This window comes from Typopeltis vanoorti, chromosome 5 (genome assembly GCF_054136105.1).
Source record: "Typopeltis vanoorti isolate ZY-2024b chromosome 5, IOZ_Tvanoo_1.0, whole genome shotgun sequence".
Classification (NCBI taxonomy): domain Eukaryota; kingdom Metazoa; phylum Arthropoda; class Arachnida; order Uropygi; family Thelyphonidae; genus Typopeltis; species Typopeltis vanoorti.
Window position 1 is genome coordinate 54,032,435 of NC_143553.1, and position 21,500 is coordinate 54,053,934.

Consider the following 21,500-nt stretch of genomic DNA (forward strand, 5'->3'; position numbering starts at 1 on the left):
TACTTTTATCATCTCTGATTCCTCTTAGATTATTTTTAATTCCATTTCTTATCCCTTTCGATAGTTTGCTTAGATTGTTTCAATAGTTTTGTTTAGCTCGTTTTCTACAAGCAAAGCTGAATTACTTGCCAGTAACTTTTGATCCATTTTCTTATTTTCCTTTACTACCTCTTTAATTTGTTCAATCAAATGGAGTTCTGATTTTTCTACACTGGCAGAAAACCTTACTGCAGGACCTCTAGAACAGTTGAGTGTTTTATGAGATGTTATCATAATTGGTACCTACTCTCACTGATGTTGTTTACAGTAGTTTATCTAAGTGTTGCTGATATGAAGTTTCAATAAGAATACCAATCAAATAGTTCTTTAACTGTTTTGGGAAATACTGCCAGTCTTTCCAAACTCTCTTGAATAAAAAAGGTTGACATTTCTCTTAATGGCTTTTCACCTGTTACACGAGTATATTAATGTGTGTGTCTGTGTGAAGTCACTTGTTTCTTATTTCTGTTATCAAATGATGTCATCATCATCAATTTTCTGATGTGTATCCATAAGAGGTATTCAGGCTACTACGACAGCATATTTTTATTTATTTTTTTATGTTGACCCCACACATTAAAATAACACTACAGTGCCATGGGTGAGCAAGTGATTAAGGAGAAAAATGTAGCCTGTTGATATATTTCTTAAAGAGTGGGAGGTTGTACTCAGTAGGAAAAACAGTATGGGAGAGATTGGTGGATAGAATGAAACTGACGAGAAGTTGGTGTGTTCAAAGCTGGACAGTGTATGGGTGTTGGCCGCTCTAGTTCTTCTATGGTTAGAAATAAGTGGAGGAATGGTAGCAGCCAATTCAGAGGAGCAATGCCCATGAAAATACCTATAAAATAAGTACATATGATAAACTAACTAAAGGGAGTCTGTGAGGGGAAGAGTTGTTCATCTATTAAGCAGATTGCCCTCTTCTGAATATCATCAAAATATTTGGAGTATTGTTCCCATCCCAAATATGGGAACAGTACTCCAAAGTGGATGGATCTGAGACTTATACAATGTAAAAGTTGAGAGGAAGAGAAATAGGGTTTAGAACGGAAAGAACACCAAGCTTTTTTTTAAGAATTAAGGAGGCTAAGTGAGTAATATGTTTGTGCCAGGATAACTGGATGGGACAGTCAACCCAAGAAGAGGAAAGCTGATCTTGAAAGGAAACTGGAATAGTATCAAAAATGAGAGGGGATGAGGAAGAATTTTTCTCGCGGGTAATAGGACAGTCTTGAGATTTTTGGCATTGAAATTTACTAAGTTGTCTTCACCCCATTTCAGGATGTTGAGGAGGTCAGTGTTCAAATCACTGGTTATGGAAGATCTTCAGACTTCTAGCATTAGGGTACTGCATGGTTTATTGAATGATGCAGAGTACTGTCATTGGCAAAACTGTGAATAGGATTTGAAGTCCGAGAAATGAGGTCATTGATGTAAAGGAGGAAGAGCGTGGGTGAGAGAGCACAGAACCCTGAGGTACTCTAGCATTCATGGGGAAATCTGATGAGAGGAAGCCATCCACCATGACACACAATGAACTAGTGAGGTCATGCAGTTTGTTCAGGAGGTCTCAGTGCCAGACACAATCAAACGCTTTAGGAATATTGAGAGCAATAACATGAGTTTCTCCAAATCTTCCCATGGTCCGAGTCCAAAGGTATGTGAGATTAGCTAGGAGGTCGGTAGAGCAAGAATGGTGGAATCCATATTGGTGATCACTAAATAAATGATGAGTCCCCAGTTAATGAAGAGGCTGGTTGTTTATAACCTTCTCCATCACTTCTGGAAGTACTGAGGTGAGAGCAATGGGATGATAGTTAGATGGCTGACTTTTGTCTCCCTTTTTGGGTAGATGCCAGTAGAATATGAAAGTTCATATAGACAATACAGGATGGGTGTCAATTCTGGAGCACAACCAGAGGAATACCATCTGGACCAGGAGCCTTATTAGTATCAAGATTAATGAGGGTTCTTCTGATGTCCTATTAGCAAAAGTTCGAAGGAGGCATGCAGTGGACAGTTTGTGGAAGTGGGTCATCCATGAAGGAGTTGGAGGAAAAACCTGATGCCACGGGGTTTGCGTTTTCCTTGGATGAGATTACCATAGTGCCATCAGGATGCAAGAGAGGTGGCAACATGAAAGGGTAGGAGTTACACTCAACAACTTTAGCAAGGGACCAGAAGGCTTGATTGCCAGTTGAGCAGGAAGCGAGTTTATTATTTCATTCTTACAAAGTCTGCTTCGGAATCATTAATAACTTTTTACATGTGTTTTGCTGTTGTGTAAGCTGAATGAGAAGCTAGAGTTTTTAATTTAAGCCACTGAACAGAAGTTGCAGTTTTATCATGGATGGCAGAGGCACATTTTTTTGAGAACCAGCTTGGATACAGGTCAAGGGTTTGCAGTGGAGTGGGGAATGAAGATGCTCATTCCAGTGACAATTATTTCAGTTACTAGTTCAGTGCAAGTGTTTGGATCATGAGAGTGAAAGCAGTAATCTGACCATGAAAAAGCAGCATAACAATTCTGGAGGTCATTCCAGTTGGCACAATTATAGTTCCATGGGGTATGAGACTGAGATTGGCTGGGAAAAGGATGAACTGTAGAGAAGGAAATTTAAGATTTATGGTCAGAGTTGCCAAAGGGCGAGGACATCTACAGTATATTTGGAGGGAGAATTGTTTAAGAAAAGGTCAAGAACATTAGTAGAATGATGAGCATTGTCTGGTATTCTGGTTGTGTTAGGTCATTATTATTATTACTATTACATGACACCTCCAGGGAGTCCAAAGACTCATCGAGGGAGGGCACCTACTCTACTACAACTCACCGTCTCCACCACTCAATCCACCAACTACAACTACTTTCATCATCTACACCAACGTCATCTACTGCCAACCAGTAGGGAGGGCACCTACTCTACTACAACTCACCGTCTCCACCACTCAATCCACCAACTACAACTACTACTTTCATCATCTACACCAATGCCATCTACTGCCAACCACTAACTAGTATTTTCACAGACAATCACAAAAATCCATGCCCACAGCGGGATTCAAACCCGCAGCCTTTTGGCTGCAGAATGGATACACTAACCATTTGGCCAACCAGGCCAGCGTGATTAGGTCATAATTCATCATGATTCAGCTTTTCCTCCAGCTTGTTCTGTGAAGTTGAAGTAGGGAAGCCAGTTTGTGTTATGAAAGGATTGTTCCCCAAGGAGGACAATCTTACAATTTGGGTAATTAGTTTGTAAGAAATCAATTTTTAGTGATAGGTAGTCAAAAAGGGCAGCAGGAATGTCAGAGTCAGGAGAACAGTAAAGGCAGCAAACAAAAACTGTAAAGTGAGGTAAAGAAATCTTGAGATAGAATCCCCACTTTTCGATCTGCTCTAAATTGGATAGCCTTTGACAGGAGATATCAGATTTCACTTAAGCACATGTTCCATCCTTTTTGCAAAATGCACCATGTAGGATGTAGCTGGGATAGTTCAGGTGGACTGTGGTCATTGAGGATGCCAACTGAGATTCTGTTAGAAAAAAGAGATCAGGTTTTGATGTCTTAAGTGGTGATGTATATCACTAATTTGAATCATTAATGCCTTGAATGTTGGTGAAATGAATACGAAAGTGTTTCTTATTGGAAAAAGTTTTGTATTATTTTGGATGGACTGGGACATATTTTTATTCCGATTTTTTTTGTTATATTTTTCATATTTAAAATTTTTTATCTTTTTTATGGTATTTTTTTTTTTTTTTGTATCTGCAGTTAAAACTCTAGTATTTTTATGACTGACTTTCATGTGCAGGATGGTTGAGTTAGAAAACAAAGAGAAGGCATGCAGTTAGAGTGAGAGACTTGTGTACATAACTCACAAGGGAGTGTCCAGATTCTAGTCCAAATGTAGCTCAGACAGTATCCCCTGCATATCATTGACAGTTTCCCTACAGGCACAACCTGGCTGGAGAGTTGTGCCTGTAGGGAAACTACAGGCACAACTCTCAATCTTCCTAATCAGCTGTCAAATAATCCTAAACAGTAGGATTATTTGACAGCTGATTGGGAAGTCTCCAATAGATGCATTACCATTGGGTTCAGTCCTATGCACTATTTGGCAGTCAGCTTGCAGAAAACTGTTTTACTACTATACCCTTAAATGGAGCAGAGACTGACTCCCTAGTTGAAAATGAGAATGGTGTAATGAGTGTGCCCAACAAGGCCATCACCCAAACTCACGTGAGAAGAAACGGGGACAGAAACTTAACGCCATACTCTGGGGATGAAACGTAGCAGAAGCCACTTCATGCCTCCAAAAAGCAGGGTAGTGGTGGTGTTTCACTGGTCGATAAAAGACATCCACTACCTATGGCATGATTAAGTTAACTTTATTATTAACCGCCTATCCAAATTTTCCTCCAAATTAGTTTATTGCTTGTGAGCACTCCAATATTGTTGCATCTTTCTTCTTCCAATTTCTTCCAATATCATTCTTCTAAGGAACTTCTGATGATTCAATTTACCTGTATCTTGGACTTCCCTTATCAAACTCCTGTTTCACTATAGAATAAACTTTTCTTTTCCCATTCTGTTTAAGTGACCAAGATCCACACACACACACATTATTGAATGCTAACAATAGCAAGTTACTTTCTAATATTTTTAACATAATTCTACCATTTCTGCCATCTGTTCACTTTCCAAATTTTTCTCAGAACTTGCATATCTGTAGTCTCTAGTTTCTGATCATTTGTTCCTAAAACCCAACTCTCAGATCCATAAGTTAAAAATGGTTTAAACATTGCCTTATATACTGCTAGTTTGATGTTTTGGCTAATTTCTCTCTTATTTCATACAAATTTATTCACTTTGCTTATTCTGCTGTCTACTTCCAAATTTAATTTGTTATCTTCACTAAAAACAGTGCCTCAATAGCTGAAATATTTTTGTTGGAAGTTTTATTTTTCACTTGATTAGACTATAATTTATATATTTAGTTTAATCATTTATCCAAGCATAAGCAAACAAAGTTTGCGCCTGAAGTATCTTCAGGAGTGGGGCAACTCGTGGCAAAGGCATACAAACTTCACATCACTTGCCTTAGTATCCCATAATGCAAAGAACATCTCCTTGTGGACATGTATAATGATATGCATTATGGAAAGGGTCACCTCCCAGACTAGTTTCAACCTTTATTGAGGTCTCTTCAGTGGGTTAGACCCAGAGGCGATACCAAGGTTGAAGCAATGCAGAAGTCTATCTATTCGAGTTGCTAAAAAGTGTCTCACCTTATCATTAAATTACTCTGGATTAGAGAAAGATGTTAGAAATTTATTTTCACTCGGTTAGACTATAAATTATATATTTAATTTAATCCTTTATCCAAGTGTAAGCAAACAAAGTTTGCGCCTGAAGTATCTTCAGGAGTGGGGCAACTCGTGGCAAAGGCAGACAAACTTCACATCACTTGCCTTAGTATCCCATAATGCAAAGAATATATCCTTGCAGACATGTATAATGCTATGCATTATGGGAAGGGTCACTTCCCAGACTGGTTTCAATCTTTATTGAGGTCTCTTCAGTGGGTTAGACCCAGAGGTGATACCAAGGTTGAAGCAATGCAGAAGTCTTATTTACCTATATGAGTTGCCAAAAAGTGTCTCACCTTATCATTAAATTACTCTGGATTAGAGAAAGATGTTGGAAATTTATTTTTACTTGGTTAGACTATAAATTATATATTTAATTTAATCCTTTATCCAAGTGTAAGCAAACAAAGTTTGCACCTGAAGACACCTTTTGCCAAGATCCTATTCTGACCAAATAATGGACACTATTTTTCTGCTGAATATGGGCCTTTACTTGCCCACTCCAACAAATATGCCAAAAGTGTAAGACAAAAATTAAGTACCCATTCAATGGCTCAAATCAAGAACTCCAACTTCTCACTTACCTTATACTACAGTCTGTAACAACTGTTAAAAAACCATCAATAAATACAAAGTAGACTTGTAGCCCAAATACAAAAAGATTGCCTTCTGCTCAAATAACAGTCCCGTTTTCTCATCTCTTGTCAAGAATGTTGGGCACAACTTCTGCCCCTTCTGTGTTTCTACCTTTCTCACATCCTGATCATGCCATTGTGGCATTAGTCATTCTTTCAACTCTTGCTTAGACAACCAAGGCATATTTCCTCCCACTATAACACAAATTGCCAAAAAACATTGCCCCTCTGATCTTTTGCTAAAAGGACATCAGAAAAACCGTAGTCTGTGGTTTTTCAGTGTATTACTCTGCTGTATACTGTGTACTACTCAGTAGACTTAATACTGAGTAGTACATACTCAGTAGATTTTTCATGGTGATGATGTTAAAAAAGGTCCAGAGAAAGTTCACAAAAGTGGTCAGTGGTCTTTGGAATGTGGAGTACAAGGACAGATTAAGAGAATGTAAATAGGAGGAGGGAGATATGATTGAAACATATAAGCTAGTCAGGAGTTGTTATCAGGTTGACATGGAAGAGATTTTTCATACAATGGGAAAGGGATAGAACAAGAGGCCATTTCTGGAAACTGTATAAGGAGGCTGTTATCAGCAGGTTTTATACATGGAGAGTGGTTGGTGAGTGGAATGAATTGCCTGAGTGTGTTGTGAATGTAGACACATTCAATCAGTCAGTTTAAAGCACAGTTTGATGAGCAATGTGTGCGGTAGTGTGTACTTCCACAATGAGTTTCTGACTCCATGAAATGGAGTCAGAAACTCATCGTGGAAGTACTTTCATGACTCTCATGAGTCAGAAACTCAAGGAGTTTCTGACTCAAGAAAAGCTTGTGCTCCTGAAGTAACATTTTATGCTTTCTGGATGACACTTCCTTTTGTCGCGTGTTCATGAATTTCATTTCCAAATAAAACATACTGTTTATATATATTTATATAATTTAAAATTTACTAAAATTTATTATAAATAAAATAAGTAAAAACAACATTACCTTATATGTGGGATACCCACACCTCCCTGCAAAAATTTATAAACTTTACTTTCATACAGCAGTTGAGGATGCCTAGCTCTAGTTGACTCCAATTTCACTGCAACTTCCTAAAAGAAAGTAAAAATGTCAAACTAGTATAATAATAATAAACTTTAAGCTGAATTAAATGTTTACAGTGAGGAGTAATTATTCTTCTTTACAAAGTAACTCCTGAATAGATAATTTATGAACAGTTAAAAGAAATGCAATATAATAAATACTGATGTGGTTTCAAGATTAAGAATATAAATATTAGATAAAGAATGTTAATATTCAGAATTTTACACAACCGATGATGGCTTTCAAAGTATTAGCAATATAGCATGGTTCTTCTTTTGACTACATATGAGGCTATTATTAATGTTCAGAATACATAAAAAATGTGTGCATTCACAATTAAGCAATAACAATCTGCTAAAAATAACTCAAATGTTCCCCATAGCCAAAATGCAAAGCCTCAAATTCCTACAAATAAAATACTCCAAGCTGAATGTTGTAATTGGCCTCGATCACAGAAGTAAAACTCTGCTGATCTAACAGCTAATGAGAGAAAAGAACGCAATATAATTGCCTCTCATTATAGCAAATACCATTGCAACAAACTCATTCACTCACTAAACTTGTAACAAACTTCCAAAAAGTACCAACTGAAGCCCTATAGATACAATGGTATTCTACAAAAAATGTGTTCTAGCAAACACCATTCTAACAAAATCACAACAAACTATCTTTATGGTCCCAATGAGTTTGCAATAGTGAGGGTCTACTGTACAATTCAGTTGTGTGCTATCAAGTGCAGCACTTCACTAAGTGTTCTTAAACTGAATTTTGCAATGCTGCCAGTGACAAACTTAAAAGTGGAACAGAATCATTTATGATGAATTATACAAATAAAATATTGAGATAGCAACTGGAAGTAAAGAAAATGAGTTTCTCGAGTTTATGAGGGACAACTACCTCAGACAGTATGTAACAGAGGGCATATGAGGATTAAGGGTCTTGGATTTGATCATCTCATCAGAGGATGTAATTACAAATGAGGTGTCAAATCACCCTCCAGTTGGTGAGAGTGATCATAAAGTTACCTGGGTGGTTGCCAGCAGTGTGAGGACCTCTGTGAGAAAAGGAACTACAAGGCTGGTGATTACGAGGAGCTCAGAAGACAGCTTGCAGGTGTAACATGGAATGAGGAGTTAGCTGGAAAAGAGATCAATGCAGCTTGGGAGATATTCAAGAGCTATCTAGCAGAAGCAATGTCAAAATGTATTCCAAGGGCCAGAAAGTTAAACAAGGTAGGTGTAAAATGGATGAATAAAGATATTAAGTATGCAAAAGAGAGGAAAAAGGCATTCTGGAGGGAGCATAAGAGAAGTGGTAATAACCAATTCCATGAGGATTACAAATACCAGGCAAGGAGGGTGACTTGGTTGGTAAGGTAGCAAAAGTGAAGTACAAGCAGCAGTCAGCTAATAAAGTCAAAAAGAATCCTAGGGAGTTCTTTCAATATGTAGCCAGCAAAAAAAAAAAAAAAAAAAAGATTATGGAAGGGTGACATTGACTGGAGAAAATGGTATAAGGACAACTGCTGCAGAAGTACTTAATGAGCAGTTCATAAAGGTCTTTCATTCTTGTGAATGTGACATCATGGAGAGATTGAGAGCAGTTGATGATGGGAAGGAGAGACTGACTGTAAGTGAGCAAGAGGAATATGGGGAATTGAGCAAAGTGGATGTTAATAAGGCTTTGGGACTTGATAATATATCACTGCGTATTCTGAAGGAATGTGCCAGGGAGTTGACATCTGCCTTAACGTATTTCTTTAATATGAGTCTTGCAATGGTTCGAGTTTCAAAGGAGTGGAAGGAGGGCAAGGTTGTGCCACGTCATAAGGTGATAGAACTCAGGCATCAAATTATAGGCCTATCTGTGTGTGTGTGTCAGAGGTGTTGTGGTTAAGTTGTTGGAGAAGTTGGTGAGAACTAGGATCCAGAATTGGATTGATAACAATGGTATTATCTTTGATGGACAGCATGGATTTGCTAAAGGGGAGGGATTTAGCTATGATAATGTTGGAGTCTTGATAGGTAACAGATTGATTTGGAGGAAAATTGTAGATAGGAAGTTAGTAATGATGTAAGTTTCATGTAGTACTATCATATCCTGTACACTCCTTGAGGGTACATGTCAGGAATTTGATGATGACTTACTTATTACAATAAGGTGAAGGCTTCTTTGAACAGAGGAGAGGGATACATGGTAATATACTTAGATTTTGCAAAGGCTTTTGATAGATCACCACATGATAAGTTGATAGTCAAACTAGAGTGGATGAGGTTGGATATTAGATTAGTGCATTGGATTGGATAGCAGCTTTCTGATAGGTATCAGCAAGTTGTGTATGGGGGTGCAATATTGCAGAAGAAGAAGAATGCCTGTAGTGGTATGTGTCTCAGGATTCTTTTTTTTCAGGGCCATTGCTGTTTAATCTGTATGTTAATGATATTGAAGAAGATTTTAATGGGGGATCAGTTGTTTGCAGATGATGCAAAGTTGAGACGAACCATGAAGAGTAGAGATGATGTTGTAGACTTGAATAAATTGAGTGAATGGGGGATGCGAGTTGAATGTTGCAAAATGTAGGTTTTAAAATTTGGAAAACAAAGATGGGATGTAGAATTTATGCTTGGTGGGGATATATTGTTGGAGGTGGAGAAAATAACAATTTTGGGGTGATAGTGGATAAGGATCTGAAATTTAGAGGATACATTGCCAAAATTGAGAGGACAACACAAACAATTCTGGGAATGATGCAGAGGACACTGACTTGTAGAAGTATGGAGATTCTTGTTCCATTGTACAGGGCTTTGATTAGGTCATACGTGGACTACTGTGCACAGATTTGGTCACCTGATTTTCAAAAGGACAAAGAGATGTTGGAAAGGATCCAGAGGTGACTGACAGGTAGTTTCTGATCTCTGGAATGTCGAATATGAGGAAAGATCGAGAAGATGCAATTTACAGAGTCTAGTAGATAGGAGGAAGAGGGATGTTATGATAGAGACCTACAAGTTAGTAAGGGGTTGTTATAGGATGAATGTTAGAGAGGTTTTACAGAAAACAGTGGGAGATCAGGGGAGAACCAGAGGTCATCCCTGGAAGCTGTATAAGGAGGGTGTGAGCAGGGGAATGAGAAGTAGATTTTTTTGCATGCAGAGTTGTGAATGATTGGAATGCCTTTCCTGAGAGTGTGGTGTCTGCAGAGAATTTGAGCGTGCTTAAGGTGCGGTATAATGAGCTGTGTGTATGACAAAAGGACCTCCTAGATGAGTGTCTTTGACTCCATGGGGTCTTGAGATAATAATAATAATAAATCAAAAAAAAGAGCCTACTCAAGAATGCTCCATCTTCCATGGACAGGTTCATGAAAGAGCAAAGAAAGCCACTCAAACACTAATGTCACACATGATATTTCAACATTGAAAGCAAAGAAAATGCTAATGTAAAAATTATAGCCAAAATAATGGTACACAATCAAAAGATGCTAATTTCCTTGGCACACCAAACAACTTATTAATATGCAAAATATAATCCTACTAACAAAATTATAAAGTTCTCTCATTTTTTAGAAGATGTTAACTATCCTCTATTTCAGATTAAATCCAATAATAAAAGACATGTTAATGGCTCAAACCTCTTCCTAAATTTGATGTAGTCCTGATGTTCTTTGATTCTAATCTCAACAGAATGGCCTGTCTGTCTAAAATAACAAAGCTGACATGAACAGGATTCTTAACAGACTTCAAGAAAGGAAAGAAAAGTGGTAAATTATCCTTTGGGATGGTATCAAGAAGACAGTTTCCAAATTGGTTTGAAGATGTGCATAGATTACACTTGCAAAGAATCCATACAATTTGTTACAACATTTCTTTAAGGCAAGGTATGGGAAATTTTTTTTTTTAGATCAGACTGTAGTCTAGTTGAGCGATGATATGTTTCAATAATTTTCTGGATGGCAGCTTGGTTATATCCATTAGTAGTCAGTGATTTTTATCTTATTTAATTCTTTCCAGGGAATCCAAAGAAGATTGAGGAGCTTTGTGTATAATAATAGTTTTGATAATACCTGTCTTCTGTGATGGATGATAGTGTGAGAATGGATGGATGTTTCTGTCAATAAAGGAAGGTTTCCTATAAACATAAAATTGAATACAGATATTATTTCTGGAAAATTTTCCATGTTACTCCTCTAAATTAATATTAATTTTTATGGCTATTTTGTCTATTCTTCTTTTGGAGTACTCCTTTTTTATGATGTCATTGGCTTTTTTTATTAATTTTTTAGGGCATTATTAGTATTTTAAAGACATAGATACATGAAGAATATAAGGAAGGAATAATTGTGGACATACCTTTTGGAGCTACAAAAGTATGTCCAAAATTATTCCTTCCTTATATTCTTCATGTATCTATGTCTTTAAAATACCAATAATTATTATTGTTCCGGGCAACTCCAAGGAGTCAACAGACTCATCGAGGGAGGCCCTAACATCATGTCAAGAACAACTATTCGACATTGACACAGTATCTATCATACCTTGCCTTGAACGCATTCACAGTCGTAGCACCCGCAACAGACTCTGGAAGCTTATTCCACTCATTCACCACTCTCCAAGTAAAAAACCTAGCTCTAACACCCTTGTCAACCATGCTCTTGCCCAGCTTCCATGCATAGCCCCTAGTCCTCCCACCACCAGTCATATTTTCAAAAATATCTTCTGGATCAATCTTGTAGAAACCCTTCAGTAATTTGAATGTCTCAATCATATCACCCCTCCTTCACCTATCGTCCAATCTCTGCAACCCACAAATCTTCAACCTATTCTCATAAGGTTCATTCCACAGACCTTCTATCATCTTGGTCACTCGTCTCTGGATCCTCTCCACTTCCTCCCCATCACGAAGAAACCCTGGTGCCCATAACTGGGCACAGTAGTCCAGATGGGGTCTTATCAAGGCTTGATACAGAGGAACAACAACTTGTTTGTCTCTGCATGTTAAAGTAATAATGCCTTAAAAATTGAGTAAAAAGCCAATGACATCATAAAGAGGGATAGGCAAAATAGCCATAAAATGAATTCTAAAATTGAATACTGCCTGTAGAAGTAGGGATTATTAAAGTATCCAGAAAGGGAAACCTCTTGTTTGATTCACATTCAACAGTGAACTTGATATTAGAGTACACAGTTTATTTTATCCAGTAATAATTCTGTGAGGATAGAATTAGTATTACATATATCATCACAAAGTGAAGTCAGATATGGGGGGGGGGGGATTGTGCTGAGAGTAATATTTCCACATGTTCCTTAAAATAGTTAGCCAAAGCTCATCAATGATATAAGGCTGCCCAGGGCTGTTCCCCCAACCTACTTGTACAACTTATTCTATCATATAAAATAAGTGTTGATGGTGAATTTAAACAAGTTAACAATATCCTCAGAGAAAATCTTAAAGAAATAAATATTTCTTAGCATTCTCATTATTGTTGATGTTAAATTTATTACAGATATGTTTTTACAAAATCCATTAGTATACCAAACAACTCATTTATGCACAAAATAATTCAACGGTTGATATTTCTGACAGAACATCAATGGATAAATTGCAAAATTATAAGAAAAAAAAAGTCTTCAGTAAACATATGTACAAAGCAAATAAAGGATAAACCCACTTGCTCACCATTCTTCACATCCCCTACCCCTCCACACACATTCATGCAGTACAAAAATCAGTTTCCTCTTGATTTCACTGCATGTGCTCCACTTCAAGTTTTTAATTCTGTGTGCTGGCACTTGTATGTCATGTCTCAAACATCTATGTTTTTATGTTATAGTGAGAAACTCACAGAGTTTTCAATATATATAGTTATGAATGAATAAGCAAAAATTAATCTATGACAATCTTATTTAAACAAAATATCTAGATAATCTCAAACCGAAGTTCAGGTTCACAAAAATATTTTAAAGAATGCTTTAAATTTTAAAAATATATTTAATACATTGTTGTGAAACCATACATCTATTTCCAGATAGCTGCAACTGATTTTGTTCATTTCTACTTTAAATGAGGCTAGCAGCACAGATTTACATAATATTGTAAAGAGTTCCTTCATCTTATATTTTTATCTTTTGTTTTCATGTTTACAATCCACGGCATTTACAGACAAGCTATCTGCTTTAATTCAATGGGTGATTTAGCATCAAAGCATTCTACATAAACATTCAGGAAGCCTGTTTATATGCAATGCATTTGGACCTACAGGCTGCGTAGCTCCCGTTTTGGGAACTATGCAGTCATTAGACCATAAGAAAGATTTTTATAAAGAAGGCTGTTACTATACCTAGTCTATCCATAAATACTGTTATAACTTGAATAGCGCATAAATATTTAATCTATCAGTAAATCATTTACAGCTTTAGCACATACAAACCACATGTATAACTTGCATATAGCAGCACTCAATGTTTGAAATGTCCCCTTTAGCCTCATGTATAGCGGAAGTCTATGATGTCACATATCAATGGTGGTATGCACAACATCCAACAGAAATGCTGCCATTGCTCATTCCAAATTCACCTTCAGGCTGGTGATGCTGGGGTGTGGTTTCTTGAAGGCTACTCTCTCAAGCTCTAACGATAATTTGAAGTCCAACAGATTCAGATTGGGAATTCCAGATGGCCAAATGGATGGTGATGTGTGGTCAGGAACATTCGCCTCCTAACCACTGTTGTATATCCTGTTGGCAGGTCCTGCCTACCGTGAAACAATATGTTGTGCAGGATATGTAGCACAGGTTCCAACACAGTGTCTTGATACACTTTGGTAGGGGTTTTGACCCCTTTCTCATAGAAATGTAACTTGGATACCTCTGATACTTCACCCCCCCCCCCACCAAACCATCAACTGACATGGAGTGATGACCTCTCTGAATCCTGTGCGATTCAGAATCAGGTGCTGTGCGACAATCTGGGGCATATACTCAATCATTTTTTGCAGTTAAATGGCTCTTCAATGGTGAAAATCTTATCATCTGTGAAGAAGGTATCTCTGTACTATTGTTTGTGTACCACCAAAGCAGTGCTTTGAATTGAATTTATCACCCTCTGCCACATATGTTGTGATGTTAGGAGATGTCCAGTAGAACAACGATAGGCTCTTACCCTCTCAAGTCATCAGTTAGTACAAGTGATATCATTCTTTGCAAAATGTTCATCTCTCACAACATCATTTTCAGCATTCTCACAGCCCTCACAAGCTGTTGTATCCTAACACAGTATGTTTAACCTGTTCTTTTGCAGTCAGATATGCCCTCTGTATCATTATAACAGTTAATAGTCCAATACAAACATCCTACTGATTCCCAGGTAGCATTCCCACCTTGTGAAGTGCTATTATAGCTACACGATTCTCATAATCTCCCCACTGCATGCTAAACAGTACAGTACAGCTAAACTCCCTTTCTAGTGAAATACATGAATGTTGGCTACGCACAGCCCCAATAACAAAACAGGCTCACACAATTCCGTGCACAGAATGGGGGTGTGCAAAAGATTATTATTATTATTATTATTATTAAAATGGGCAACTCCAAGGAGTCCTTAGACTCATCGAGGGTGGCCCTCACATCATGTCAAGAACAACTATTCAACATTCACAGTATCTATCATACTTCGCCTTGAACTCATTTACAGTCATGGCACCCACAACAGACTCTGGCAGCTTATTCCACTCATTCACCACTCTCCAACAGTATTTATGGCAAGACTGTGTATATATTTCTATTTAGCAAATGATGTACACATAGAAAGCAATAAAGGAATAAAGGTGATACTATTACATAAAACAGGATAGTCATAGTTTAGATTCTGTATCAATTCACAATAAAGCTTCTGGTTAAACATCTAAAAAGTCCACATAAATTCCATGATAAGAGAACACATTGCAGTCACTAACTATGTTTAATGGTCTGGGCTAGACTGCCACAATCACAAGATGGAGAGTTGGTCAATTTCAATTTATGCAGCATCTGTTTTGTCCTGATCCAGCTAAGTGTAGATAACAGATGTCTTGGCAGGTCAAAGCCCTTTAGTCTGGTACTTAAGTCAGGAACAATGACAAGTTAAGACATATGTTCCTTCCAGTCAAGTTTCCAGCCCTGAAGTCAAATACCTCATGCAACATTTGCACAGCAGTTCTCCAGCCAGGTCATCTAGATTTAAGTTTGAGAGTAGTCATGTGAGAGATGTCCTCAGTATGGGTAAGTCACTATTCACAATAATTTTATTCCACAAGGTGCCTAAAGCTCCTTTCCTCAATAATGGGGAAAAAATACAATATTATAAAGAGTTGGAAGCAAGTAATTTGGTGTTCTTATTGTTTCGGAAATAGATCTCATGGATCGGTTGAGATGAACACCAACCAATGAGAGGTTTAGCGCTGTTAAAACCATGCTAGGGCATAGTATTCTGATGAGGGATACACTAATGTTATGCACAAAGGTGAACATAATGTACTAGTATTCACTCTGTGAAAAGCCTGCTAGTTTCTGCAAAATATTATTGTGAGTTTTTAATTTGCCAGCATGCTGCATCAAGTAATATTTCAAAGTCCAAGATCTAGAGTAACTCCAAGGAGTACAGTGACCACCCATCCTGTTTTGAACAGGATGGCCTGTTTTTTTCCCCCCAAATTGTCCCAGCAACCCCAAACATGCTTTCAGAACACCAATAAGTCCCATTTTTCAGTATCTGATTCTGAAAATATAGTAAATGTTTTCAGGTAGTATTCATGGGTTGTAATGGGCATTCTTCATAAATCTTTTCATATTTTACTTTTAAAATTTTGTTTTATTAACTATATTTCTTAATGTTTTCATCTCACATGTTGTATTTCTCTGTTGTGTTTTTGATATTTCTATTTTTGTTTACAAGCATATGTCAATACTGGTTGGACTACCCATGATGAGTCTGCAAACTTATTATTATTAATAAGTTTGCAGTAATATATAATAGTAATATATTCACATTCATATTATAAAATTCAATATATATCACTATATTATGACTAACTGCAACTTCAGGAACTTGACAATACTAGAGAAATGTACAAAATATGCTCTGGAAGCTCTCAATAATAGTTATTCTTGTTGGGACAATGTCCCAACAGAAACTGTCAAGTCATGCAGATCAAATCTCTGCATTTCTTCCTTTCCTCCCAAATTCTTCCTTCATGAACACTGTATTCAATTCAGGTTTCTTTTTCCTTGTTGGGTCTCTCCACCTTTTCTGTGGTCTTCCTCTGAAATTTCATTTCACTGATTCTTTTTGGTATTCTTTCTCAATTCATTCTCATTAGATGTCTAAACCATTTCAAGCAAAAGTTTATAAGCTACTAGTAAAACATGAAGAAATCTTACAAAAATCACTGCATAAATTCACATCAGAAATTAAAAAACATTTAAATGAGCATATTAATAGCAAATATAAAATGCATAAAAACTTCCCCAGAACAGCAAAATGCAAAGTGGAAATCAAAACAAAGCAAGTAATCAATTATAATGATGGTGCAAAGACTGATGCATCCAACTATCGACCAATCAGTATCTCAGAATTGGTGGTGAAGATTTTGGAAAAGTTGGTTGTGGCTCGCATTCAGAAATAGGTTGACAGAGAATTTCTACTTTGCAAAGAACAGCATGGGTTTACTAAGAGAAGGTCATGTTTTAGCAATTTGCTCACATTATTATAGTAATGTTACTGAGTTAGATAAGAGGAATGGATATACCATGATACTTTTGGATTTTGCTAAGGCTTTTGGCAGAATACATCATGAAAGCCTGTTGGATAAATTGGAGAATATGGGATTGGATTATAAACTAATGGCATGGGTAAGAGGATGGCTGACTTGACTGACAGATATCAAAATGTCATATATGGGAGGGGGGGGTTGAATCTGCAAGATTCAAGGTAACCAGTGGTGTGCCTTAAGGATCAGTCCTTAGTCCACTGTTATTCAATCTGTGCACTAATGACATTGGAAAGGATTTGACATGCAACATACAGCTATTTGCTGATCAAAGATAGATAGGGTAATAAAGACTACTACTGCTGATATGCAGCACTCCTGCATATTTTTCATTCAAATCATTCTACAAGTAATAGCAGAATTATTTGAATAGATTACAATTGTGGGCATGTGAAAATGGCTATCAGTTAAATGTTAAGAAATGTCAAGTATCTAATCATACCTTACATTTCTTAACATAAATGTTAAGAAATGTAAATATCTAATCATACACTTTGGTGTGAGTAGATATCCAATGGCATATTATATTGGTGGGATTATGCTAGAAGAAACTCAGACTAAGGATCTTGGAGTGTTAGTAGACAGGAAGTTGAAGTTCAAGGGTCATATGGCAAAAATTGTAAATACGACTCAGAGAATAACTGCAATGCTGAAATAAACCTTGACATGTAAAGATGAGGAAGTCATTTTGCCTCTTTACAAGGTCTTATCAAGACCTTGGTCTACTGCATGCAGTCTCCTTGTTTCTGTGGTGATTCTGATAGTGGGGGGAGAGAGAGTGGAAAGGAGAGTTTCAAAGATGATATCAGAATTGTGGAATAATGATTATGAAGACAGATTGAGAATATGCAGGCTGCAAACAGGAGAAAGAGAGGTGATATGATTGAGACTTACAAACTTCTAAAAGGGTTATACAGAATTTCAGTAGATGGAATTTTCATTTTATGGAGGGTGAGGAAAGGATACAAGGTCATCCTTGGAATTTAAGAATAAATGCTGTCAAGAAGGGGACAAGGACCAGATTTTTCTCTCATACAGTGCCGTCTGAGTGAATGGAATGGATTGCCGCTGGATGTTGTGTGTGCAAGTAGCCTGAATGAATTCAAGAACAGGTATGACAGCTGGTGCAAATAGTATGGCCTCTTTTCATGAGTTCCTGGAGGTCTCTTAATAATAATAATAACAATTTAAGCACTCAGGTATTGCAATTCTAATTGAAAAAAAAAATTACATATATAAAAGACAAGCATGGAAAGACCATATCTAACCATGTATCTGATGTATTATATACAGTTACAACCTTCAGAAAATCCCCCCCCCCCACACACACACAAAGTATAAATCAATAAAGAATGAATGTTCACATATATGTATATATAAGGATAATTTACTCTTTGGTGTTCTAAAAGGAAATCCAACTTCTTATACCTTTGATCATTCTACTCTTCTTTTTTGGCATAAGAAAACAATGAGAGGTTGACCAAAGCATGGAGGAGTCGTCAGAAATGAGAGAAGAGCAACAATCAATGATATATTTCTATATATACTTATTTAAAAAATACATTCAAATCTAGATTTTATGACAATACAAATATGCAAACTTCATGAATCTCAGGTAGGTTTACCTTCCTTACCATCACAGCAGTAAAGGCCATGTGGCATTAGTGTATTGTGGATGTCAGTTGTGTGTTTTAAAGTTGTAGGATAATTTGACAAGAAAAATTATCCTGCAACTTTCATCTAAAGCAGATTAATTTCTGAAAATTGCACAAACATTCTTTCAATCATTTAATGGAAATTGATATAATGGAAATCCAGGTTTCTTTTATAGCCCAGTTGACCGCGAATATTCCTGGTGTTTTTCATTTTAACCTTCATTTGAGTGCTATGATTTAAGTCCTAAATTTTCGGGAGGGAGGGAGGGGGAATGCTTTTTTCATTTTCGTACTAATGGAAAACAAAACTTCCGTTCGTGAATAGCAATTTCTATTGCCCATAAGAATGGTGCTTATTTGTCCTGATCAGTAGAACAATATGTTCAAACCCGATCAATGTACTGATTAAGAACTACTACAAATAATGGATGTGCTTAAACTTTACAACTAGTTGCAAACACATTATATGATTTAAAACATCAAAAGCGATATGCCGACCTTGAGTAGCATATGTAGTCTTTTTATTCGTCCAGCGAGTTTTTTTATTTATTTATATTATTCTATTTCATTTATGTATTTATTAGGTGCCACAATGATTATTAAAACTGTAACACCTCACAGCAGAAAAAAAGATGCAGAGATGAATATACATATCATATATACCTAATTAAGTAGTATATGGGCCCTGAAAAACCTGGTAAGCACACATCAATTCAAAGTTTATTTCCCTTAAGCTTCACATCATACATGCAGTAATTGCGAGTTGAAGAAGCATAGTTATCATATGATAGCAACAGCTATATGGTCTCCTGGTGATTCCGGAAAGGGCACCTACCTCTCCATTCGTGATGTTAATTCCCAAGTAGATATCTCCAAAAGAGCCACTTCCAATTTTTCGAACAAGTCTATATTTAACTCCAACAATAAATTCAGTCCTCGAAGAACTTCCTGCGGTAGCCATTTCCCGAACTTAAATGAGTAATCTTGCTTCACTGTTTCTCTCGTGGAGCACCGTAAAAGCAGCTGAGAGGTTAGTAACTCGACGTTAGCGACCTACACATATATCGCCATGATGGTAAATAATGACGTCAGAACAAAGCAATACTTCCAAAACGATAAGAACACCCCAGTTAAGATTTAAAAGGGTAGAGAAACAGACAAATTTAAAAAAAAAACTATTTTGCTGTAATATAATAATTATAATACCAGAGAATAAAAGAAAGAACGAAATCATTCCAACACTTTTTCGTTCCCCAAAGAGAGTCAGCAGAATTCCACCCTCCCCCTTTTTTTTTTTTTCTTTTATGTTCTAAACTCTTTGGAAAAGGGACAATTATTCTTCTCTAAGCATTGCCAAAGTTGTATTATATTTCCGCGCCATGCCGAATGGGAATCATAAGCATGATTAAATTATTCAAACAGATTTATCTGATCCTCCGTAGCTCAGTCGGTATGGATGTTGCCTATCGATTGAAAAGATCTGACTTCGTATTACGTCCAGGAGGCGAAGACTATTTAAAAGATTTTTCATCTGAATGTGAGGTACCTGTCTCATACGAAGGTGGCAGGGTTTCCCTCTTGGTGCTTGAATTTTTCATCCAAAAAGCAGGCAAACCGGGAAGAATACAAGCAGATAGCAGACAATGCTATCTGCTTGTGTAAGTATAATAGAAGTGAACCCGCATCGTAATTAGCTACGATACTGGTTCAATACCGTATCGTAGCTAATTCAATATACCCTAGCCGTATCTTGACAAGTTATTGAACCTAACACGACAGGAAAAATGGGAACAGATTAACTTCTAAGCTGCATAAGTGTGTTTTAATTTCTAATTATACTTGTGGTACACTGCATTTGCAATCCTGCCTTTAAATTTTCAAAAGTTTTTATTAATATCGTTGGCTTTTACAGTAGTCTCTGTCATGTATCAAAAACACCTCACATTTATAAAAGAATATCGCTGATCTCTCTCTCTCTCTCTCCATCATTTTTATTCAAACATCAAACATCATCATTTGACTGAATGTAGTATTATTTGAAGATTATATTGCATCAATGGGATGATAAAGTGAGTCAAAGAGATTACTGTGTGATCTCAGCACTTTGAAAGATGTCAGTATTCCTATACGATTTGGTAACCCTGACACTCAGTGGAATTCATGTGATAGTTCCCTTCCATTCTATCCCGTGCTGAAACTTTAGAATGATTAAAAAAAATTTTCTCTGGTCACCGTTAGAGTGTTTCAGCTCACAAATCACACATGTTGCTTTTCATGCCAGAGTAAAATACAGAAACAAGTGAATGGAACTACGATGTATTCTTCAATTTCTCTAAATCTAACTAATTTGAGCAACAGTTCTTCTCACATATCAATCCAGATACTTCTGTATACGACAGTTTTGCTTATACAATGTATTTGAATTCTGGTCAGGAACTCCACAAGAATAGACATATCTATTCGCAGAAGTTCTTTTCTTTGAACTGTTTCTTTGAAAAGTTTCATTGAGGAAGATATGTAAGTGTTACTTTACATCATTATATTATTATTATTATTATTATTATTATTATTATTATTATTACGGGCAACTCCAGGGAGTCATTAGACTCATCGAGGGAGGCCCCAAATCATTTTCATCACAACTATTCGACATTCATACAGCATCTATCATACCTCGCCTTAAACTCATTCACTGTCACAGCATCCACCACAGACTCAGGGAGTGCATTCCACTCATTCACTACTCTAAAAGTAAAGAACCCAGCTCTAACACCTTTACTAACCACACTTTTGCCCAGTTTCCATGGATGTCCCCTAGTCCTCCCACAACCAGCCCTGTTCTCAAAAATATCTTCTGAATTAATTTTATAGAAACCCTTCAGTAATTTGAATGTCTCAATCATATCTC

General features: G+C 36.7%; 1 protein-coding gene across 1 annotated transcript in view; it reads right to left on the bottom strand.

Annotated features, from left to right (window-relative positions):
• LOC150106418 (casein kinase I-like) overlaps positions 1-19,553 on the bottom strand; it is a 144,172-nt gene extending 124,619 nt beyond the window's left edge. Inside the window, exons 1-2 of the mRNA XM_090392435.1 lie at positions 19,428-19,553; positions 7,038-7,144 (exon numbers count right to left, since the gene is read on the bottom strand). Coding sequence (XP_090248561.1) covers positions 7,038-7,144; positions 19,428-19,553 — 233 coding nt within the window. The remainder of the gene's footprint in view (positions 1-7,037; positions 7,145-19,427) is intronic.
• Positions 19,554-21,500: the final 1,947 nt, after the last annotated feature.